This window comes from Diceros bicornis, chromosome 34 (assembly GCF_020826845.1).
Source record: "Diceros bicornis minor isolate mBicDic1 chromosome 34, mDicBic1.mat.cur, whole genome shotgun sequence".
NCBI classification, from domain to species: domain Eukaryota; kingdom Metazoa; phylum Chordata; class Mammalia; order Perissodactyla; family Rhinocerotidae; genus Diceros; species Diceros bicornis.
This window is the reverse complement of record NC_080773.1, coordinates 4,123,477-4,147,500: the sequence shown is the minus strand read 5'-3', so window position 1 is coordinate 4,147,500 and position 24,024 is coordinate 4,123,477. Positions and strand designations below refer to the sequence as shown.

The 24,024-nt window shown below is 35.8% G+C and overlaps 1 protein-coding gene across 3 annotated transcripts in view; it reads right to left on the bottom strand.

The window, feature by feature from the left end:
- Nucleotides 1-24,024, bottom strand: part of URI1 (URI1 prefoldin like chaperone) — a 72,111-nt gene that overhangs the window by 13,676 nt on the left and 34,411 nt on the right. For all 3 annotated transcript variants that reach the window (XM_058529058.1, XM_058529060.1, XM_058529061.1), the window contains 2 exons: nt 16,251-16,329; nt 15,058-15,193 (listed from right to left, as the gene is read on the bottom strand). In XM_058529058.1, coding sequence (XP_058385041.1) covers nt 15,058-15,193; nt 16,251-16,329 — 215 coding nt within the window. The remainder of the gene's footprint in view (nt 1-15,057; nt 15,194-16,250; nt 16,330-24,024) is intronic.

Below are 24,024 nucleotides of genomic sequence, written 5' to 3'. Positions count from 1 at the left end.
ATAAATGATATATTATTCACTGGGTAGGACCAAATATTTAGAATTATTTAGTTAACAACTTGTGGAGTTACATATATTTGAAAGGAATAAAATTATAGATGTAATAAAATTATTTGCAAAGCCTTAATAAAAGTTACAAACATCCTCCATGAAAGCAGTCCTTTTACCTAGCCATATGTACTGAATAGGATCAGGCCTGTAAAGACAAGTCTCTTCTGAATCCTTTGTGACCACTCCATGCTCAATCTCTTTCCTTTTGCATGCTGGAATTTTTCAGTATTCTTTCAACAGTTTCAACAGGACATGCCCCCTGGTGGATATGTTCACCAGCCTCTGTATAGGATCTCTCCTTAAACCAGTTCCAAGGTTTGTACTTCTCTTTAACACAGAGATTGAATTCATGCACTTAATATTTACTTTTTCCCCATACTTCATTAAAATAACAGCTAAGAAGTTTTTTTTAAAGGCATGAAGACAAAGATAATGGGCAAGGAGAAAAGGAATAATATAGCAAGCAAGGGATGTCAACCAAGTTTTGGAAACTGGGCAAGGAGTAACTGACTGTGCCCCACAGGAAAAGCTGAAACCTGACTGCACAGCAGGGGAAAGCTGCAGCAAGTCACTTTGGGCTGTAGGACCTGGAAAAGGCTCCTCTCTTGGAGATATTTCTGAACAAAGGAATGAACTGAAAACAAAGATGTGGATGAAAGTGAAAAGAACGGTTAGGTTTCCACCCCCAGCCTCACAAAGCACAGCCAGGTGATTTCCCCCTTCTTGACTAAACCAGATTCACAGCCCACAGTGGTTTGCAGGGATTGTGGGGAGCCGTGAAGAGAGAAGAGACTAGGAAATGCATTAGTTAGAACAGTGTACATGCTGAACCCTGAGACAGCCCAAAACACTAGATTAAGATTAGAAAATTCTTTTGTAGGATGCTGATTAATCCAAAAACTGCTGATTTTTGTAGATTCCTTAATGAAAAAAAAATCAGCTTGCCACCTAAATTCCCTACAGAAAAGCCTACTAGTCAACAAACTGTGCCCACCCTGTACACAGAGCCTCCTAACAGTGCTTAACTCTTAACAATGAATGGTTAGGCAAGGATTTGAAGAAAGTCTTCACTATTACTAGCAGAGACCAAAAAAAAGAAAAAACTAGAAAAGAAAAAAAGATACATGGAGGAAACAAAGACAGTGCATGAAGAAAACTTTAAACGAAAAAACTAACTAGAATCCTAAAAAAAAAAGACATTATATTCACGAAGCAAGAAGAGTATGATATATCAAAGGAACATTCAAAGAACAACAACAACAAAAAAACCCAGAGCTCCTGGAAATTAAAATGCACAGAAATTGGGGGAAAAAAAAAAAAAAATCAACCTGATTCCAAAGATAAAGTAAAAGAAATCACTTCAAAACTTATAACAAAGACAAAGAGATGGACAACAGGAGAAGGAACTTATAGAAGAAATAATATTCAAGATTTCCCAGAACTGTAGGACATGAACCTCCATACTGTGGGGGCTCACCCAGGGGCGCAAGCAGTTAAGTGTGCGCGCTCCACTGCAGCAGCCCTGCTTGGCAAGCCATGCCGTGGCACTGTCCCATATAAAGTGGAGAAAGATGGGCACAGATGTTAGCCCAGGGCCAGTCTTCCTCAGCAAAAAAAGAGGAGGATTGGCAAATGTTAGCACAGGGCTGATCTTCCTCACAAAAAAAAAAAAAGAGAGAGAGAATCTCCACACTGAAAGGACCCACCAAACATCTAGCAAATAAATTTTAAAAGATCCACACAAGGCATGTCACTGTGGTATTTCAGATCCTGGGGAATAAAGAAAGGAATCTAAAGATTCTAAAGAGAAAAACAAGTTACAGACAAGGGAAAGAGAATGGTATCAGATTTTTTAATAACACAAAAGACAGAAGGTAACAGGATAATACTTTCACATTTCTGAGGGAAAAATTATTTGAAACCTAGAATTCTAGGCAGTCTAGTTACAAAAAGCAGGAGTATAAAAAATACTTTCAGGGGCTGGCCCGGTGGCGTAGTGGTTGAGTTCGTGTGCTCTGCTTCGGTGGCGCGGGCTTTGCAGGTTTGGATCCCGGGCACGGACCGATGCACTGCTTATCAAGGCACACTGTGGCAGCATCCCATATAAAGTAGAGGAAGATGGGCTCGGATGTTAGCCAAGGGCCAATCTTCCTCAGCAAAAAAAAAAAGAGGAGGATTGGCAACAGATGTTAGCTCAGGGCTGAACATCCTGAGCAAAAAAAAAAAAAAAATTCAGACATGCAAAATTTATCTCCCAAGTACATTCCCAGGCTAAAGGCTACACTCCAATGAAACAAGTGAAACTTGAAAGGAAATGCCATGGGAACCAAGAAACAGGGAATAATAAATAAGAGACAAAGACATGGTATAATGGTAAAGGAAGACACCAGGAAGATAGCTGTCCTTTGTTCAAGATGGGAACCAGTCCGAATCGAAGCAGGACTACGAATAACTCCAGTACAGAGATTTCTAAGAACAAAACGAAAGTGTTTGAAGTAATGATTGATACATACCATTATGTAACAAACAAAAAAAAAAGCAGTTAACTTCAAATGAGAGGCTATACAAACATGGAAATAGAATTACATCTAACCATGAACACTGATTTAACAAAAATTATAATAGAAAATATTAAAAAGATGGGAGGAGCAGGGACAAGGAGAAGAAAATGTAAATGATCTAAATGCTCTCCTTTAATTACAGGAAGGTAGCTAATAGATACTACATAAAATTGAAAAAAAAAAAAACAAGAAAACAGAATATGCAAATTACTTGGGAAATACAGATAAAGAGAGCAGAGCACAAGACCAGCCAGAAGACTGGAAGTAATGCCCTCTGGGGAGTGGGAGCTGGGAGCCAAGAAGGAGGGAGCAGCACCCTGCTCCTTTTCCATTAGACGTTGTAAGAAGGTACGTAATGTTTTAAAGCTATATGTTTGTTATACAGATAAAACCAAAATCATTAACTTATACTTTGTAACAAAGTATCAATGCACTTAATTTGCCTCACTGAAAATACTCAAGAATGCACATACTGCCAATAAATCATAAACCTCGGCTGACGGCCATATCACATCTCCACAACACATACTCCACACATACTTCAAGCTCCTAACCTCTCCCACCACTGACAAATAAACCCAACTAACTTCACTAACCCAAATATTCCTCACCTATCCTTCTTGCCTCTTTCTCTTTTTCACTGATACTTTCCAAAGCTACATTTTCTACCTATGCTCTTAATCCCATCACCTCCAGGATCTTGTCTCATTTCTTTTTTTTTTTTTGTGAGGAAGATCAGCCCTGAGCTAACATCCATGCCAATCCTCCTCTTTTTGCCGAGGAAGACCGGCCCTGAGCTAACATCTATTGCCAATCCTCCTCCGTTTTTTCCCTTTTTTTCCCCAAAGCCCCAGTAGGTAGTTGTATGTCATAGTCGCACATCCTTCTAGTTGCTGTATGTGGGACGTGGCCTCAGCATGGCCGGAGAAGCGGCGCATCGGTGTGCGCCCGGGATCCGAACCCGGACCGCCAGTAGCGGAGCGCGCGCACTTAACCGCTAAGCCTCAGGGCAGGCCCCTCATTTCTTCTTTCTCTTGAACCATTAATCACTCACTACACTTACCACAAACATGCTCAGAAGTTTCCTACGCTCAAAGGAAAATAAAATCTTCCCTAAAACAACAATAAAGAGCAAAATTACAGACTAAAAAGCTCCAAGCCCTTGTCTCCCTCCCCCACAAAAAAAAATGAACAAACAACCAGAAACTAACGAAAAGACCTTATAGGAGCTCTGGAAAACAGTCAAAGGTCTACAGCAACCAAACACCCACCCAAACAAGAAAAAGCCACAGTCAAAACAGCAGGAAATTTCCTGGCATTTTTACCTGCCTTTCCCCACTCCTTCCCCAGTGTGGAGCAGTTTTGGTCTGGAGAAAGCAGCAGCCCAGATCCCATTTCCCTCCCTCGAACCACAGAGAACAGACCAGACTTTGTTTGCAACATTCTAAGCAGTCTGGGGACTGCCTGAAGAACTGGAATCCGTCTCCCCTAAACCAGATCTTGGGGGGGAAGTTGGGGTGGGGGGATGGAATCAGCCATTGATGCTCATGAAACCTGCAGGGGGATTACAGACCAACAGGCACACCCGGGGCAAGAGATTAGGGGTGAAGCCACACAACATACAATCTGAGGCTGCAAAGAGAAGCTGAGCTGAGAATCTTTGGGAAATGAAGACAATCAAAAGAAGCCATGTGGACAGGAAATTAAAAAATCCACACACAGACCCAGGAGAGACATATGCTCAGAAAACACATGCAAGAACATAACCTTTCACTCTGGGTTGATAAAAAGGCTCAGGGCAAGCCCAGCTTGTTAGTGAAGGTCCTCCTCACCAGTTTGCAAGACTGAGCAAGTCTGCAAGACTTTCAAATGCCCAATTTTCATCAAAAAATCAAAAGGCACACAATAAACAGGAAAACACAGCCCATTCAAAAGAACAAAATAAATCCAGAACTGTCCCTGAAGAAAAACAGGCATCAGATGTACTAGACAAAGACTTTAACACAGCTGCCTTCAATATGCTCAAAGAGCTAAAGGGAAGAAACACACAAAGAACTAAAGGAAATAAGAAAGCAATGTATGAACAAAATGAGAATATCAGCAAAGAGATAGAAATTATAAAAAGGACCAAACAGAAATTCTGGAGCTCAAAAATTTAATAACTGAATTGAAAAATTCACTAGAGGGGTTAAATACTATACTCGAGCAAGCAGAAGGAACAATCAGTCTACCTGAAAATTGGACATTTTATCAAGTCTAAGAAGCAGAAGGAAAAAAGAATGAAGAAAAATGAACAGAGCCTAAGGAACTTATGGAGTACTATTAAGTGGACCAATATACACATTAACATAGTCTCAGGAAGAAAAAGAAGAAAAAGAGGCAAAGAGATTAGTTGAAGAAATGGCCAAAAAATTCCTGAATTTGACAAAAGACATAAATCTATAAATCCAAAAAGGTCAACTAACTCCAAGTAGAATAAATCCAAAGAGACCCACCCCAAGACGCATAAAGTTTTGAAAGACAAAGAGAACATCTTGAAAACAGCAAGGGAAAGTGATTCATCACATATAAGGGATCCTCAATGAGAATATAAGCAGATTTCTCAACGGAAACCTTGGGAGCCAGAAGGCAGTGAGCTGAAATACAGTCATACGCCACACAACAATGTTTTGGTCAACAATGGACAGCATATACGACAGTGGTCCCATAAGATTAGTACCACATGGCCTAGGAGTGTAGTGGCCTATACCATCTAGGTTTCTGTAAGTACACTCTGTGACATTCACACAACAACAAAATCACCTAACAATGCATTTCTCAGAACATATCCCCATCATTAAGCAACGCATGACTGTATTTAAAGTGCTGAGAGAAAAGACTGACAACTGAGAATCCTATATCCAGCAAAACTGTCCTTTGAAGACAATCAAGAAACTAAGAATTTCCAAACAAAAGCTGAAGAAGTTGGTTATCATTAGACCTGCCGTACAAGAAATGCTAAAGGGAATTCTTCAGGTTGAAATGAAAGGTCACTAGAGAATAACACGAGGCCATACGAAGATAAAAAGATCTCCAGTAAAGATAAACATGGGCAAAAATAAAAACTAGGATTATTGTCATTATGGTTTATAACTCCACTTTTTATTTGCCACAGGATGTAAAAGAGAAATGCATAAAAAATCATTACAAATCTATGTTAACAGGTACACAATGTCTAAAGATGTAATCTGTGACATCAATCATATAAAGAGGGGAGATGGAGGGCCAGCCCCGTGGCTTAGCGGTTAAGTGCGCGCGCTCCGCTGCTGGCAGCCCGGGTTCAGATCCCGGGCGCACGCTGACACACTGCTTCTCCAGCCATGCTGAGGCCGCGTCTCACATACAGCAACTAGAAGGATGTGCAGCTATGACATACAACAATCTACTGGGGCTTTGGGGGAAAAAATAAATAAATAAATAAAATTAAAAGAGGGGAGATGGAGCTGTATAGGAACAGAGTTTTTTATATGTTAACTCAAGTAAAGTTGGTACCAATTCAAAATACATTGTTATAACTTTAGGATGTTATATGTAATTTCCATGATAATCACAAAGAAAACACCTAAAAAATATTAATAAAGGAAGTGAGAAGGGGATCAAAACGTTTTACTACAAAAAATCAACTAAACACAAAGGAAAGCAGTAACAAAGGAAACAAGAGACAAAAGCTGTAAGACATACAGAAAAGAAATAACAAAATGGCATAAGTAAGTCCTGCCCTATAACTAATTACCGTAAATGTCAATGGATTAAACCACCTGATCGGAAGGCATAGATTGGCAGAATAGATTTAAAAAACAAAAACAAAAACAGAATCCAACTACCTGCTGTCAACAAGAGACTCACTTTAGATCTAAGGACACCAACAGGTTGAAAGTGAAAGGATGGAAAAGATACTCCATGCAAATAGTAACCAAAAGAGAACTAGAGTGGCTATACTAACATGAGACAAAATAAGAAAGTCAAAAAAGGTTACAAGAGACAAAGGATATTTTATGTTGATAAAAATGTTCAATCTATCAGGAAGATATGACAATTATACACAAGAAACACCTAACAACAGAGCCCCAAATAAATGAAGTAAAAATTTACAGAATTCACGGCGCCAGCTCCGTGGCATAGTGGTTAAGTTCGGCGTGCTCTACTTCGGCGGCCCAGGTTCGGATCCTGGGCGCAGACCTACGCCGCTCGTCAGCCATGCTGTGGCAGCGACCCACATACAAAACAGACGAAGACTGGCACAGATGTTAGCTCAAGGCTAACTTTCCTCAGCAAAAAAAACAAAAAATTGACAGAATTCAGGGGAGAAACAGTCCTCTAATAAGAACTGGAGACATCAATACCCCACTTGCAATAAGAGATAGAACCACCAGAAAGAAGAGCAGAAGGAAATAGAGGACTTGAACAACACCAACTGGACCTAACAGACGTATACAGAACACTCCACCCAACAGGAGCAGAATACACGTTCTTCTAAGGGAAACATGGTTCTCCAAGAAAGATCATATGATAGGCCATAAAACAAGTCTTTAAAATCTTAACAGGACTGAAACCATACAAAGAATTTAAAACTAGAAATCAATAACAGAAGGAAAAGTGGAAAATTCACAAATACGTGTGAATTTAACGAAACACTGAATTAATCAATGCATCAAAGAAGAAATCACCAGGGAAGTTAGAAAATACTTTAAGACCAATGAAATTGAAAGTACAACATGGCAAAATTTACAGGATGCAGGAAAAGCAGTGCTAAGAAATTAATTTATACTTATAAACACCTACATTAAAAAAGAAGAAAGATTTCAAATCATAACCTAACTGTATGCTTTAAGGAACTTGAAACAAGAGCAAACTAAGCCCAAAGCTAGCAGAAGGAAGGAATAACAAAGATTAGACTGGAGATAAACAAAATAGAGAATAGAAAAACAACAGAGAAAATTCGACAAAATCAAAAACTGATTCTTTGAAAAGAGTAACAAAATTGACGTCTTTACCTAGATTGACTAAGAAAAAGAAGACTCAAATTACTAAAATCAGAAATAGAAGTGGATACATTTCTACTTATTTTACAGAAATAAACAGGATTATAAGAGAACATCACGAAAAACTGAATGCCAACAAATTGGATAACCTAGATGAACAAATTCCTAGAAACACATGCACTACTAAAACTGATAGAAGAAGTAGAAAATCTGAATAGATCTGCAAGTAAGGAGACTGAATGAGTAATCAAAAACCTCCCAACAATGAAAAGCCCAGAAACAGATGGCTTCACAGATGAATTCTACCGAACATTCAAAGAAGAATTAATACCAATTCTCAAACTATTTCAAAATATTGAAGAGGAAGGTACACATTCTATGAGGCCACCCAGACAAGACACTAAAAGAAAGAAAAACTACAATATCCCTTATGAAGGTACATGCAAAAATCCTCAACAAAATGCTAGCAAATTGGGGGATAGGAGGAAGAAGAATTGGAGGAAGGTGGTCAAAAGGTACAAACTTCCAGTTATAGACAAATAAGAACTAGGAATGTAACACACAACATGATGAATATAGTTACCACTGCTGTATGATAGATATGAAAAGTTAAGAGAGTAAGAGTTCTCGTTACAAGGAGAAATTTTTTTTTTTTTCCATTTCTTTTTATTGTATCTATACGAAGTGATAGATGTTAACTACACTTATTTTGGTAATCATTTCACACCTATATGTAAGTCAAACCTTTAGGCTACACACCTGAAAGTCATACAGTGAGGTATGTCAATTGTATCTCAATAAAACTGGGAAAAAAATGCTAGCAAACAAAATGCAGCACGACTACATTAACAAAATGTACAGGTTAAAAAAACCAAATGGTTATCTCAACTGATGCAGAGAAAGCCTTTGACAAAATCCAACATGACTTCATGATACAAAACACTCAATAAACTAGGAATAGAAGATAACTTCCTAAACATGACAAAGGCAATATATGAAAAACCTAAATTGATATCATACTCAATGGTGAAAGACTGAACGTTTTTCCCCTAAGATCAGGAACAAGATGAGGATGCCCACTATCACCATGTCTATTCCAACACAGCACTAGACGTTCTAGCCACGGCAATTAGGCAAGAAAGAAAGAAAAAACATCCAAATTGGAAAGGAAGAAGTAAAATTATCTCTATTGGCAGATAATAATGATCTTATATGTAGAAAATCCTAAACATTACGCACACACAAACTGTTAAAGAGCTAATAAACACATTTAGCAAAGTTGCAGGATACAAAATCAACACTCAAAAATCAGTTGTATTTCTATACAACAGCAATGAACAATCTGAAAAGGAAATTAAGAAAATAATTCCATTTACAATAGCATTGAAAAAAATAAAATATTTAGAAATAAATTTAGCCAAAGAGGCACAAGACAAATAAAAATTAAGAAGCATTGCTGAAAGAAAGTAAAGATTTAAGACACAAATAAATGGAAAGACATCCTGTGTTCATGGATTGGAGGACTTAATATTGTTAAAGATGTCAATGTTACCCAAAGGAATCTACAAATTCAGTGCAATCCCTATGAAAACCCAGATAACATTTTTTGCAGATACAGAAAAATCCATCCCCAAATTCATATGGAATCTCACCGAATAGCCAAAACAATCTGGAAAAGGAAGATCAACATTGGAGGTCTCATACTTTCTGATTTCAAAACTTACTATAAGTTACCTAATCAAAACACTGTAGTACTGGCATTAAGACAGACATACATAGAGACCACAAAATAGAATAGAGAGCCCAGAAATAAACCCTCCCATATATGTTCAAATGATTTTCAACAACAGTGCCAAAACCATTCCATGGGGTGAGGACAGTCTTTTTCAACAAACAGCACAGGGAAAACTGGATATCCACATGGAAAAAAACGAAGCTGGACTCTTACCTTACAAAGTACATAAAAATTAACTCAAATGGATGAAAGACCTAAATGAAGAGCTAAAACTATGAAATTCTTAGAAGAAAACATAGGGGAAAAGCTTCATGACACTGAATTTGGCAATGATTTCTTGGATATGATATCCAAAGCACAAGCAACAAAAGAAAAAATAGACAAATTAGACTTTATCAAAATTGAAAACTTTTGTGCATCAAAGGACATTATTGAAAGAGTGAAAAGGTAATCCACAGAAGGGGAGGAAATATTTGCAGATCATACAGCTGATAAGGGGCTAACATCCAGAATAAGAATTCCTACAACTCAACAACAAAAAGACAACCCAATTTAAAAACGGGCAAAGGACCTCAATTGATATTTCTCCAAAGACTTCTACAAATGGCCAATAAGCACATGAAAAGATGCTCAACATCCTTAGTCATTACAGAAAGGCAAATCAAAACCACGATGATATACTGTTTCAAATCCATTAGGATGGTTATTATCAAACAGTAAAGTGTTGGTGAGGATGTGGAAAAACTGGATCCTTTGTACACTGCTGGTAGTAATGTAAAATGGTACAACCACTGTAGAAGACACCATGGTGATTTCTCAAAAAATAGAATTACTGTACAATCCAGCGATTTCACTTCTGAGTATATACCCAAAAGAATTAAAAGCAGGGAATTGAACAGATATTTGTATATCCATGTTCACAGCACCATTATTCATAACAACCAAAAGGTAGAAACAACCCATGTGTCCATCGAAATACGAACAGATAAGCAAAATGTTGTATATCCACACAACAGAATATTATTCAGCCTTAAAAAGGAAGGAAATTCTGATACATGATATAACATGGATGAACCTTGAAAACATTATGATCAGTGATGAGCCAGTCACTAAAAGACAAATATTATATGATTCTACTTATTATACTATTCTCTTATCTAGAATCGTCAAATTCATAGAGAGAGAAAGTAGAATACTGGTTACCAGTGGCTGGTTGGCAGGAGGAATGGGGACTTATTGTTTACAATACAGAGTTTTAGTTTAGGAAAATGAAAAAGCTCTTGAGATGGGTGGTGGTTATAGTTCAACAACAACATGAACTTACCTAATGTCACTGAATTGTACATTTTAAAATGGTAAACTTTACGTTATGTGTATCTTACCACAATAAACAGAAGGCAAGAAGGAAGGGAAGGAGGGAAGGATGGAGGAAAAGAAGTCAGCTGAGTTGCAAGGGGACGATAATAAGTTATCAATTTCAAAAAAGTTCGATAGCACATTGGGTTGGCAAAGGAGCAGTCAGTCACTCCCATCAGACTAGCGTTATCCAAGTTAAAAACACATATCTCTTCATGCCACCATTCAATCCTAGTCATTTATCCTACACATATAGATACACAAATACAAAATGATACATACACACACACATACAGGTTATTTATTGCACCATTGCTTTTAACAGTAAAAAACTGAAAACAACCTAAAAGCTTATCAGTAAGGGACTGGTTAAATAAATTATGGTATATCCATATAATATAATGCTATGCAGACATTAAAAGAATGAGACAGCAAGATGCAAAAAAACATGTGCTACCATTTGAGGGGTTGTGTATACGGTAAGCTGGGAATGCCTAAGTCTACAGATGTAAACACACAAAATAAGTAAGATATGATAACAGTGATGCCTCCAGGTTGGCCAAGCGGATGCTAAGGGACAGCAGAAGGAGGGATATTTGTTTTTCAATAAATATCCTTTAAATTTTGTATCATGTCCATATATAACCTATTCAAAAAAATTAAAAGTCACCCCCCATTCTCCCCCATACCATCCTAGCCCTTAGCAACCACTAATCTACTTTTTGTTTTATAAATCTGCCTATTCTGAATATTTCACGTAAGTGGAACCACACAATCAGACAACAGTCTTTTGTAGCTAGCTTTTTTCACTTAGCATGTTTTCAAGGTACATTTCTTTTTCTTGCTGAACAACATTCACATTTTATTTATCCATTCATTAGTTGATAGACATTTGGGTTGTTTCCACTTTTTGGCTATTATGGATAGTGCTGCTGTTAACATTCACATATAACTTTTTGTGAAGACATATGTTTTTATTTCTCCTGGGTATAATACTATCAAGGTGTGGAACAGGGTAATATGGTAACTCAATGTTTAACTTTATGAAAAATTCCAAACTGTTTTCCAAAATGGCTTCACCAGGTTACTTTCTCACCAGCGACATATGAGGGGTGCAATTTTCCACATCCTCGCCAATATATATTATTGCCTGTCTTTTTTATTATAGCTATTCTAGTAGGGATGAAATGGTATCTCATTGTGGTTTTGATTACCAATTCACTTTTGACAAAGGTACAAAGGCAATTCAATGGAGAATGGACAGTATTTTCAACAAAAGATGTTGGAACAACTGGATATCCATATGCAAAAAGATTGAACTAAACCTCACATCTTATACAAAAATTAACTTAAAATGCATTACAGGCCTAAGTGTAATATGTTCAAGTATAAACATTTTAAAAGAAAATCTTCATGAACTGAGGTTAGGCAAAGAGTTCTTAGATATGACACCAAACACATGATCCACACAAGAAAAAAGTTATAAACTGAACTTCAAAATTAAAAACTTTGGCTCTAGAAAAACACTCTTAAGAGAATAAAAAGACAAGATGCAGAGTAGGAGAAAATATTTGCAAATCACATATTCAACAAAGGACCTGTATCCATAATATATAAAGAACTCTCAAAACTCAAGAGTAAGAAAAAATACAACCCAATTTTTAAAACTGGATAAAAGACGTCAACAGGTGAAAGGAGATATATAGATAGCAAATAAGTACATGAAGCAATGCTACGCATCATTAGCCATTAGGGAAATGCAAATTAAAACCACTATACACCTATTCAAATGGCTAAAATTTTTAAAACTGACAATACCAAGTGCTGATAAGGATGCAAAGCTACCAGGACTCTCATACCCTGCTGGGGTTGGAGGGATGTAAAACAACACAGCCTCTTTGGAAAACAGCTTGGCAGTTTCTTAAAAACTGAACACACACTTATCACATGACTGAGCAATTCCACTTGTAGGTATTTACCAACAGCAATGAAAATTTATAGTCACACAAAAACCTGTACACAAAGGTTTATAGCAGCTCTGTTCATAATTGCCAAAAACAGAAGCAACCCACATGTCCTTCAACGAGTGAATAGAAAAACTGTGGTACATGCATATAACGGAACAATACTCAGCAGTAAAAAGGAATAAACTTTTGATACACAGAACAACCTGGACGAGGCATTACGGTGATTGAAAGAAGCCAGTCTCAAAAGGTTACATAGTGTATGAGTCCATTTGTACGACATTCTGGAAAAGGTAGATTAACAGTGACAGAGACAGATCAGCGGCTGTCAGGCCTCAGGGGCAGAGGTAGAGGGTGACCACAAAAGGAAAACGAGGGAGTTTCTGGTGTGATCCTGTGTCCTGACTGTGGTATATCCTGTATCCTATTTTGTTTCCTGATTGTGGTGCTGGTTAAACAAATCTTGACACGTGTTGTAACTCACAGAAGGGTATACCAAATAAAAAGTCAATTTCACTCTGATAATTTCAAAAATTAAAAAAAACTTTAAAAAGCTGGTCATATTCATGTTAAATGGCAAAAATTCAAGATTTGAGCACAAAGGGTAGGGCACTGTTAGAAATCATCTTTCTCAGAGAGCCAGCTCCTCTGTATCCTTTTGTTGTTGCTGTTTTAAAACTGCTTTGTCCTTCACTTTGACTACCTTTTTAACACCCAATGACCTCCTCCCACCTTCCCCAACTATCCTGTCAGCAGTGAGGTAGGTGACTGCATGTTTAGCTTGTTATATTCTGCCTTCGGAAAAATAAAGTATCTTTTCTTAATAAATATTAAGTACAACAATATGCCTAAACATTTTCTTCAGTTATAAATTATTATAAAACTGTGTGACTAAAACAACTTGTTAGAATTCATCTATCATAACAGGGTCTCAAACATAATTTATACATATGTATTCTGAAAATTATTTTAGATAAATATTGATCCCAAAAGTTATCATGTTTGGTTATTTCCCAAAACCATATTTTAATACTGAAAAGTGATTTACCAAAAAACATTTCTCTATTCTAAAGCTCCATTCTATTCTATTAAAAGTATTCTCCCATTAATACATGAAAGCATAATTGATTCTAAAGATTTCTTTGCTGAAATACCCATATGAAAATCAAAGTGAACAAACTCAACAGACTATGAACTGACTTCCTATCAGCAGTTACTCCAGTAAATAAAGAAAGGCTTCCCCTATAAGAAAGAAGTATGCCCATTCTCTTTCCTCTAACACACTGGACTTACTTTAATGTAATAACACCAAAAGAACTATCACTGCCAGAAATTATATACAGGTCTAACAATAAGATTCTGATTAGTGTCATCAAAGATCAAAATAAGTATCAGTTATAAACTTATAGAAGCTGATTTGCAATTAGAGTCTCTAAATATAGATCCCAGAATTTCACTGAGTAAATGAGTTCTCTAACTAGTACCCACTCATGTATAAGTGAAATAATTTCAGCGTTAGAAGACTCAGTTGTTTTCTATCTATATGACCTCATTTATACAGAAGGATCCTCAAAAATTTATTTCCAAACACACATTTAACTAAAAGGTTAAAAAGCAGGTAGGGGTGATATTATACTATCAATTTAAGTATGCTATTATAGAAATAAAAACATAGATTAGGTATTAAACAAACCTAATTTTAAAATGCAACTAAGCTAGAATCCAAGCCAACCTACCCAACTATAAATTGTGTGTGTGGATGTGTATACACCAACAAATATCATAGATAAAGAAAACTAAAGAACTGTCTCAACATAAAGAGGCAGAGACCTCAAACCACTTAACAAGTATAGGGGTGCCGTTTTAGGTAGCATCTCTCCATACCTGGTCTCCTCTTCTGTAAAATGAAAATATAACTTCTAAACCAAAAAGCATGTTAAGAATTGTTTCTACTTTTGCAAAGAGGTATTTCTTTTAGTTCAATAAGTAGAAAGTAAATTCCTTCTGTGTATTAAAGTATTAAAAGTAAGTCTATGAAAGCACTTAAAACCAATTATAAAATATAAAATGCCCCCAATTCTTACATCTTCCCAACTTCTATCTACAAAACCATGTGTAATGACTTTTGCACTTTGTAATTTCTGAAAACATGTTAATGTGGGTGATATTTCCAACCCAGATGTTCCATTCTCCAGCTCACATTCTCAAATGTTGGTTTTCCTAAAACTACCTACGATTCAACAGAATTACAAATAGCCTGGACTAATAAATCATGGAAAGTACTTTTAATAACAAACAGTCCATCAGCTTGGCACTTTGTGAACCGATACACATCCAGCAAAGAAACATCATTTATAATTGGTACATACGTTCTTTCCGGTGCTCAACTAAGCCCACAGCCTGCTTTGCTGAGCACTTTGCAAACCAATTGTCCCCGAGTAAAACAGTGACTTCATTAGTATGGACAAGTTTTCCTGGCATGAAGGCAAAGGGGCCAAATGGTACCTATTGTTTTAAGAAAAAAGGCAAAAAATTAAAAACAATACAAAATACATTTTATGAAACACTTAGCATTAAAAGCTCTGTGTTGAGGTCTTTTTTTATCTATACACCAAGAAAAATAAAATGTCAACTTCACAGAAATTTAACGTTATATTAAAGTTTGACTAGGAAAACCTATAGAAAATTGTTTTAGGTTAACAAATCAACATTAAAACAGGAAAAGAAATCAGCACATTTACATAGAACTTTCAGAGAAATTAGCATTGTCTCTGAATGTTTATATTTTTTGTTTATTCATAAATCTAAATGAAAACAAACTAGTAATGAAATATTGTTAATAAAGAATACTTTTGATAAAAAAAACTGAAAATTATTTCCTACAAAATAGCCAATTTTTTTCCACAAAGCAGGAATTAACAAATAAATGGCTTTAATGAGTCTACAAGATTTACAAAATATTTGGGCTAGCATAACAAAGAACAATAAATATATTTACAAAACATTTGGGCTAGTGTAATTAGAAACAAAGTCTTCATGAAAAGAATATTCATGCAATGCGAGAATCTAATCCAGGGCACATGAAGAGATCAATATATCGATACAAAGATCATTCAAACAAAATTTAGCAGCACCTTTTTATATAAAATCAACGTTCTAGGGTTTAATTCTGTGAATTACACAACATTATAGTCTATTCCTGCTCTGGCTAAACAACTAAATGCCATATTTGTGTTGTAATTACAGTCTCCTAACATAGTAAATTTGCACCAAATACGTCAAATTTTGTGCTAACATTTACGCCATTTATGTCACCATAATGTGATAATTTGATATAAATCTGAAAAAAAGGAAAAGAAGTAAATACCAACTATTACTACAATTAGTGTATTATTACAAAGTAAAACAAAAACCTTCCTTGCTATGGTAGTTACCTGATACAGTCCATCAGCTTGGCAATTTGTGAATCGATACACATAAAGCAAAGAAACATCTTACTTTACACAGTTAATATTTTTACAAGAAACAACACACTACTTTAAAAGAAACACACCAAACATACCATGATATTATAAGACAACTTATCAGGCAAGGTATTGAGTCTTTCTTGAAGCGCATTATAGTCATTATCTACCTTCTTCCTGTTGACAAAAAAATACCAAATACTAAATGAATACACAAATTAACAATTCCTTGAGGAGGCTATGAATCACATGACAAGCTAATCAAAAACCTAATTTTAGCAATTTAAAGATTAAAGAATTTTTTAATTTTAAAATCCTGTTTTCACAAAGTTTAGCAATGGCATTATTCCACCATTCATTTATCAAAGAATTAAGACTCTCAGGGACTTTGGCTTTTAAAAGAAGAACACACCCATCTTGAGAATTAGTGTTTCCTAAGGTAGAAGATACCTGAACTAAATAAAACTTGGAAACAAGGCAGAGAGCGAAGGAGGGCCTGATGTTTGGAGGGAAACGGACTCAAGATGAAGAGAGAAGAGATTTAATAAAGCTTCTGAGTAAATAACTACAGCTGTGGAGAAGAAATCATGAAGACGAAATGTGATCAGACGCTTCAGTCCTCCTCAGAAAACTTCGGGTTGAAAACTGTGGAGTCCTCAACCCTTCAGTTATTCACACTAATGTGACAAGGGACAAGAAGAAAGGAGGTGGAGGTAAGACAAAAAGCATTTTGATTTGGCTTTGGAGTCTGTTTCATGTTAAATCAAAACAAGCTACCTAATAAATTAATTTCAAACAACAAAAAGACGTAATTCTGTAGGAGTAAAGATGGTCATGTTTGCACACTATGAACGCTCCTCAGGTCTTATTCCTGCTGGAAATGAACAGCCCTACCCCGAGATGCCTGTTTTCAAACCTTCTCTGTAGACAAGTTTTCCTAAGGGTTCCCTGCTAGGGTGCGGGCTGCAGGCAAAACCAGAGCACTGAATTTTTCAAAGGAGAAGGGTGATGTCAATTTAAAAAAATAACAAAAATGAAAACTCACCAATTCAGCAAGTAATTTAAAAGAACATGTAGATATTGTCAAATTGAAATTAGGATAAATTGCAACATAGATAATCGCTCTCCAGATCAAAATGACTACTCTATAAACATCATGGAATTGGTTTCAGTTACTCCTTAGCTTCCCTAAAGCGACAGTAGCATAATGAATAAAATTATCTCATTTAGTCTTAAGAATATCAAGGAATTTCACATATATTATTTATCCTAAAAATATTCCTGTGGTGACTGTCACTTATCAACATTTTCCTCTTACAAAAGAGAAAGCAGAAGGAAGATGGAAAAAAGACAGATTTTAAGAGAAATCAGATCTCCTCTATCAAGGAGAGGTAGGCAATGAATTTAACCTAGGTCTTCTGACCTGTATTCTTTCAAGCAAGTCTTTTCATTTCCTAGAGTTCAAGTGCTTTTTTTAAACTTTCCAACAAAATTCTTTTTTATAAATAAACATAAAATGTCTTTATTCCATTTGTTTAAGACAAAAATCATCCTTCTAAATAAATTTTTATATGAATAAAATGGTAAAAAAAACTTCATGCACAGGGCTACGTACCGGAAAGAACACAGTTTAAAGTCAGACCGGAGGGAGGGTGAACCCCAGCCCCACCACTTAACACACACAAAGTAACCCTACCCTAGTCTCTCCAACGGTGAAACTGGAATAACGCCTAACTATCTCACAGGCTCAAGAGAACTAAATAGAAAGGCTTGAACACTCTGCCTAGCACTGAACATCTACACTGAGCATCCAATATCCCTTTTTCCTATGAAGTATCAAAAAACACCAATTCTAAAATTTTCAAGAAGTCTATTATCCACTAGGATAAGATTCCACTAATGTTAAATTCATTCAATTTGATACAAATAGCACAACTTACTGAAAGACAGTAAAGCTCAATGTGACCATTCAGGGGGCTCTGGAGACAGGGTTAGTGGGAGCAATAAACGGGAAACTATCCGTAAATAACTGATTTAGTACAATGCTTGCATAAACACTCCCGATTAAATCTAGGGAACACTAACAGTTTACATTTTTAGATAAGTAATTCTGCAAACGCTCAAAGACTATACATCAGCTTACATGTTTACATGTCCCTAGGACTGGTAAAAAGCTGGCATTAAAATTAGCATTCAATATGTCCTATTTTGGTAACTACACCTGGAAAAAGGGGACTTGTTAACAAAACATCTCTTCTGTATATTAAAAGAACAGTAGCTTCAACCAGAGGTAATACAAGAGATCAATGTCAGTATTCCAAATCAAGTATATTCAGTTTTAAACTTATCATAATGCTCTCTAGAATAATAATGTGGACATACTGGAGAAGAGTTTAACATTGGAGTTGCTATTTCTTAAATTTTGAATTTTCTAAATGTACATAAAGAAGCGCGAAGATTTTAAAATGTAGCCACCCTTTTTGAAGAGAGGCAAGCAGTGTCTCTGGGAGAAATTATGACTTGAGGAACTCTCTCTCTGAAGGTCCCACTAGCGGAAATATTCAGGATCAAGAACTTGGTCAGCGTTGTCTCCAAATAGTCCCTCTAATATTTAGGGCTTAATAATCTCATTCAAGATCACAAAGCCTATGCAGCAGAAAATACAAAAATGATTCTAAGAACTACTGTTAAGTGTTACAGAAGCTAAGCACGGGACCTTTATTTGCACTAAAATTTGAACAAAATTTTTCCTATTTTACTACTTAGAAACATATAATTAATTTTTGGACACTGCAGCCATTAAAATATGCAGTCAAAAGAGGCAACTGTTTAAAATAATGTTTTTTCAAACGGAAAATAAAACCCAGACACAGTCAGGACAAACTTCTCAAGCCCATTTGTTTATAACACATGGACCTCCTTGTTTGGCTTCACCATATCTGATCCTTAAAGACTAGGTTCAACCTTCAATTCTTAACTTTAAAAAATCATCCAACAAATAAGATTTAATTTGCATCCGACATCCTCACCCAATGTTCCTTATAGAAAATAAGAACTAACGCACTGCTTTAAGGCATATAAGAAATTTTTACAAACTTCTTTTGAATCTTGCTCGTCGTGTGCACCTTTGGTTTTAAAAAGCAGCAGCAAAGAAGGACATACCGCAGCTACAAATTAGCCTGGACTTTAAGGAGGAAGATCAGGACAGGTCCCACGAGAAATACCTTATGTTTGTAAAAAGTAGGGGAGAGAGCAAGTTAAATGACGTGTGTGCTCCAGTATTTAGATGCAGTACACGCACGTCCACCACTGACTCTGACATGCATCAGAAAAACAGATTAATGGACTGAGGTATGGATAGACGCGCGCTCCTGGTTCACCTATACAATTCTTGCAACTTTTCTGTATGTTCACAATAAAATATTAAAAAGGAGATGGCAGAATATGGGAAAGACTCCATATTTTTAATCCTCTTCTTAAATGCAACTGACAAAAAAATCTTTGTAAAGAAACAAAGTTCTATATCCCTTGTTTAAGGCAAGTGATAAAGACTCCAATTTCCAGCTTTAAGTAATAAAAAAGGGAAATAAAAATTAAATCACTGATTGAAATAAGATTTTGCTAATTTTCACTCTGAAGTAGGAAGTTGGAATAGGCAAAAAATACTGATACTAAGCCATTTTTTTTTCTTTTTTAATCTCCTACCACTCTCTTTCCCTTTAACTAATATCCTAAACAAAAAAAAGCAGAAAACACCAAGAGAGGCTTAAAAGGGAAAAAAGGAATAGGGCTTTACATTAGTGTCAATATCTGGGTTAATCTGAGGCAGAGTTAATTGTTTTTTTCTTTTTTAGCTTTTAATTTAAGAAATTATAAAACCCAAAGACTTTGGAAAATGTGAGTAAATATACAATCTTTAGAAATGATTTTGAGCCCATCATCCCCACTCTAGAACTTCCTAAGACCCAGGAAAAGCTCTGTTTCCATCCAGTTCACCACCTACTGAGCGCCTCCTCTGCAGCCACGCGCACACCACAGCTGCAGGGGTGGCGCTCAAATACAGCAAGACTTTTTTTTCAATGCTTCTTTGTTAAAGATCCATCAGGCTTGGTGGATTCCTAAACCTTCTTACAGTTTTTACCTCTAAAACTAAGAAAATAGAAGACTATTAAATTCAGGCATGGATTATAAACAGGTAAAGAAATAAGTCTTCTCATTACTAAGGGAATGATAATGCTTTTCTTCAAAGTATCCTCTTCAACAGTCTAAACAAACTGTTACGGTTATATTAAACAATAAAAACATTCTTAAAAGACAGGTCTCCATTGTTGTGCTTTCTGCAATTCGGTGGGAAGGGGAACAGATTAAAAACTTAAATGCATCTGTATTAAATCAATAGCATTCTTTTCTTTTCAATGGTCATGGCAAAATACTATTCAGTCAAATGAAATCGACTATAAATTCAGGCAATATGGTGGCATAGTCCTTTTTCTCAACTCCTTTACACCTAGGAAACTTACGTCATCAGAAGATGCTGATGACATAATCCATGCTCTTTATATGTTATGAGTCCATTAGAAAACTTTATTATTAGAAATAGATACAACGATGAACCTAAATACAAAAACTCGTAATTTTTCAAAAGTTAATGACACAAAATTATCCAAAAAGAGACAGATGCAGCTAACATTCTACTAGATTTCTTCCATTGCGCTTTTCAATGGACAGAGGAATCTGTTTCAGCGCTCTCTGCTAACAACCACGCACATGTGACTGACACCTGTCAGTTACCCTAAGTGCCAGTCTCTTCATCCATCAGTATTCTTTTGCTCTAAGAATAAAATGAGATGTGAATTCAAAGTAAGAAAGTTTAAAAATTACATGAAAACATATTACTCTAAGTGTGAAACAAATGCCCCAAAGTGCCTAGTTCAGTTATCCCTAGGTGATGAGTTTACAGGTCATTTTTATTTTATTTACTTTCTAAATTTTGTACAACCAATATATATTTCTGTAACAAATCGGAAGGGAGGGACCTTTTAGAAAAGATTAGTTTAGATGTGATAAAAGTTTATAACTGACTTAAGCTCTCAATGTTTGTGTCAGTTTCTACTTAAACATAAGCAAAATTTATGAGTTTTGTCATTTTGATTTTGATTTTCTATACTTTATTTCTAAAGTATATTTTAGAAAAAAGGAAAGATTTTAGAAAAAGGAAACAAAACATGTTTTCTTAGAGCAGTGATTCATAACCCTTTAAGGTCACTGATACCTATGAGAAACTGATAGAAATCTAGATCCTTTCCTGAGCAAAAGGTCCTACATGTTGCATTTAATTTCAATAGAAGCCCAATCATAGATCCTGCGAGGTTTCAGTTTCTTTCAAGAGGACTTATAAAAGTAAAAAATAGCAATCCTGGTTTTAAACCTATTAAATATGTAAAATTCTCAAAATTATCTTTAACTCAATTTAAATAAAAAGAAAATTGGGAAAACTATCACCAACTGGGTCATGAGTTCAATATGAATTAAGTAAAAAAAGTTAAATTGTATGCACGCCTCAATTTTTTTACAGCCTACATTTTCCTTAGTCATACACTGATACCCACCCCCATCTGTCTTCAGTAAATTAGAATTTAGACTGTTGTATCTCAAAACAAGAATGAGCACTCTGGATTATCACTGAGTGATCCGCCTATCAGTCAAGCACTGTTGTTGCAATATTTACACCGTCATCCTCACACAGTGCTCTTCTGTACTTGAAAGTTTTATTGTAAGTTGCTCTTATTTTATTAAGAAATGAATGGAAAATGAAAAAACTCCAAGTGCAAAGAAGTGTAGTTTTCAAACCTAATACAGTTAAGACAAAGATGAAAAATCATGAGGTGTGCCAAATCAAATTGAGGTGTAGCCTCAATCAGATAATCAGATATATCAATCATATTCACTGGACTTAAACTGATCATGGGAAATTGTGAACCAAAGTATATGGACACTAGAAATGTCCAAACAAAGTATATGGACACTGTTTCCTTTTTCATCAGAGACTATGTTCTAAACGATGAGACGTAATTAGGGACTTTTTATAATAGTTTAAACTTTTGAGGAAAGAAAATTCCCCTATAATGTATAATTTTTCCTTTTATTTCCAGAAATGCATTAAGTATTAAACTAGTGTGGTTCTTCTAAAAACATGATACAAAGGCTACAGGACTCCTAGAAGTAACAAATTCTACTTACAATTTAAAAATCATTAACTCTCTTAAAAAAAAAAAAGGAAAAGGGGCCGGCCCAGTGGCATAGTAGTTAAGTTCGCACACTCCACTTTGGCGGCCCAGGATTTGCGGGTTTGGATCCCAGGCGTGGACCTACACACAGCTCAACAAACCATGCTGTGGCAGCATCCCATATACAAAGTAGAGGAAGACTGGCACAGATGTTAGCTCAGGGACTATCTTGCTCAAGCAAAAAGAGGAAGACTGGCAACAGATATGTTAGCTCAGGGCCAATCTTCCTCACCAAAAAAATAAAGAAAGAAAAAAGAAAAAAGCATTTACAGTTTGACCTTAGTGACATAAACACACATAGAGAAGAAGCTGAAGAGAATAAAACAAAATGCTTTAAAAAGAGAGAAAATTATCTTCTCTTCAGAATTATGAGTAAATTTATCTTTATCCTTTTCTTATGTCAATCTTTCTACAAATAAGTATGTATTCATTTTATATTCAGAATAAAAAATTAAAAATCTTATTCAAATTTTGTTTTTAAAAATATCATCCCTTAGGGCCGGCCCAGTGGCATAATGGTTAAGTTCGTGCACTCCACTTCAGCAGTCCCAGGTTCGCAGGTTCAGATCCCAGGCATGGACTTACGGACCACTCACCAAGCCATGCTGTGGCAGCATCCCACATACAAAACAGAGGAAGATGGGCACGGATGTTAGCTCCGGGCTAATCTTCCTCAGCAAAAAGAGGAAGATGGGCAACGGATGTTAGCTCAGGGCCAATCTTCCTCACCAAAAAAAAAAAAAAAATCATCCTTAAAACATTCAACTTGAATCTTTTTTTGCATCTTAATTTGCCTTGAAACATCAAACACAAAAATTCTAAAACCTACTTAAGGTTTGTACTCCCAAGCCATGCACTATGCGGGAACTTAGAGAACGACAGAGAAGGGGATTTGTATATACAATTCCTCCTTCTTGCCCATGCCCCTAAAGACACTTTCATAAATAACTACAGAAATTCCAACAACAAAAGCATGTAAAATCTTCAGAAGGTGTGGAAGTTTATCTCTGCTCCACTGGGGCAGGGGAGTGACATAAAAATGAAAAAGCCCAAACAGAAGACCCTATACGAAACAGTGACTGAAAACTTTGGAGTCAGTAAAATAGAGACTGAAAAATATGGTTTCCAAATTCACTTAACATTGAATAATGAAGTCATCACCATGAATAAATTTTTTTAAAGTTTTAAAGGTACACAGATCAATAATTCACAGATTACACATAATGAAATAAAAACAAACTTTATATAAGCATTCAAAGGTAAGTCAAGAAAGCACTGTTGCAGGTAATTCATGAGAAATATACTATAAACCACAACACTGTTAAGATGAAATAATTCAGTGCTTTTGCGGGGCAAGGAACCTCTCAAAAACATCAGAGAGAGATACAGATATCCATGCATCCATACACAATTTACCTGAAAGAGGAATTCAAAAAAAAAAAAAGAAATCAACAAATCTTCACCTGTGATTTTAACTACTTAGATATGCTTTCTTGGTTATTTCCCACTATATACTTTGACTATACCCTATACTAGAAACTAGTTACTCTCTTCCTCAAAACAGTATTTTTGGTCCAGTTTCCTT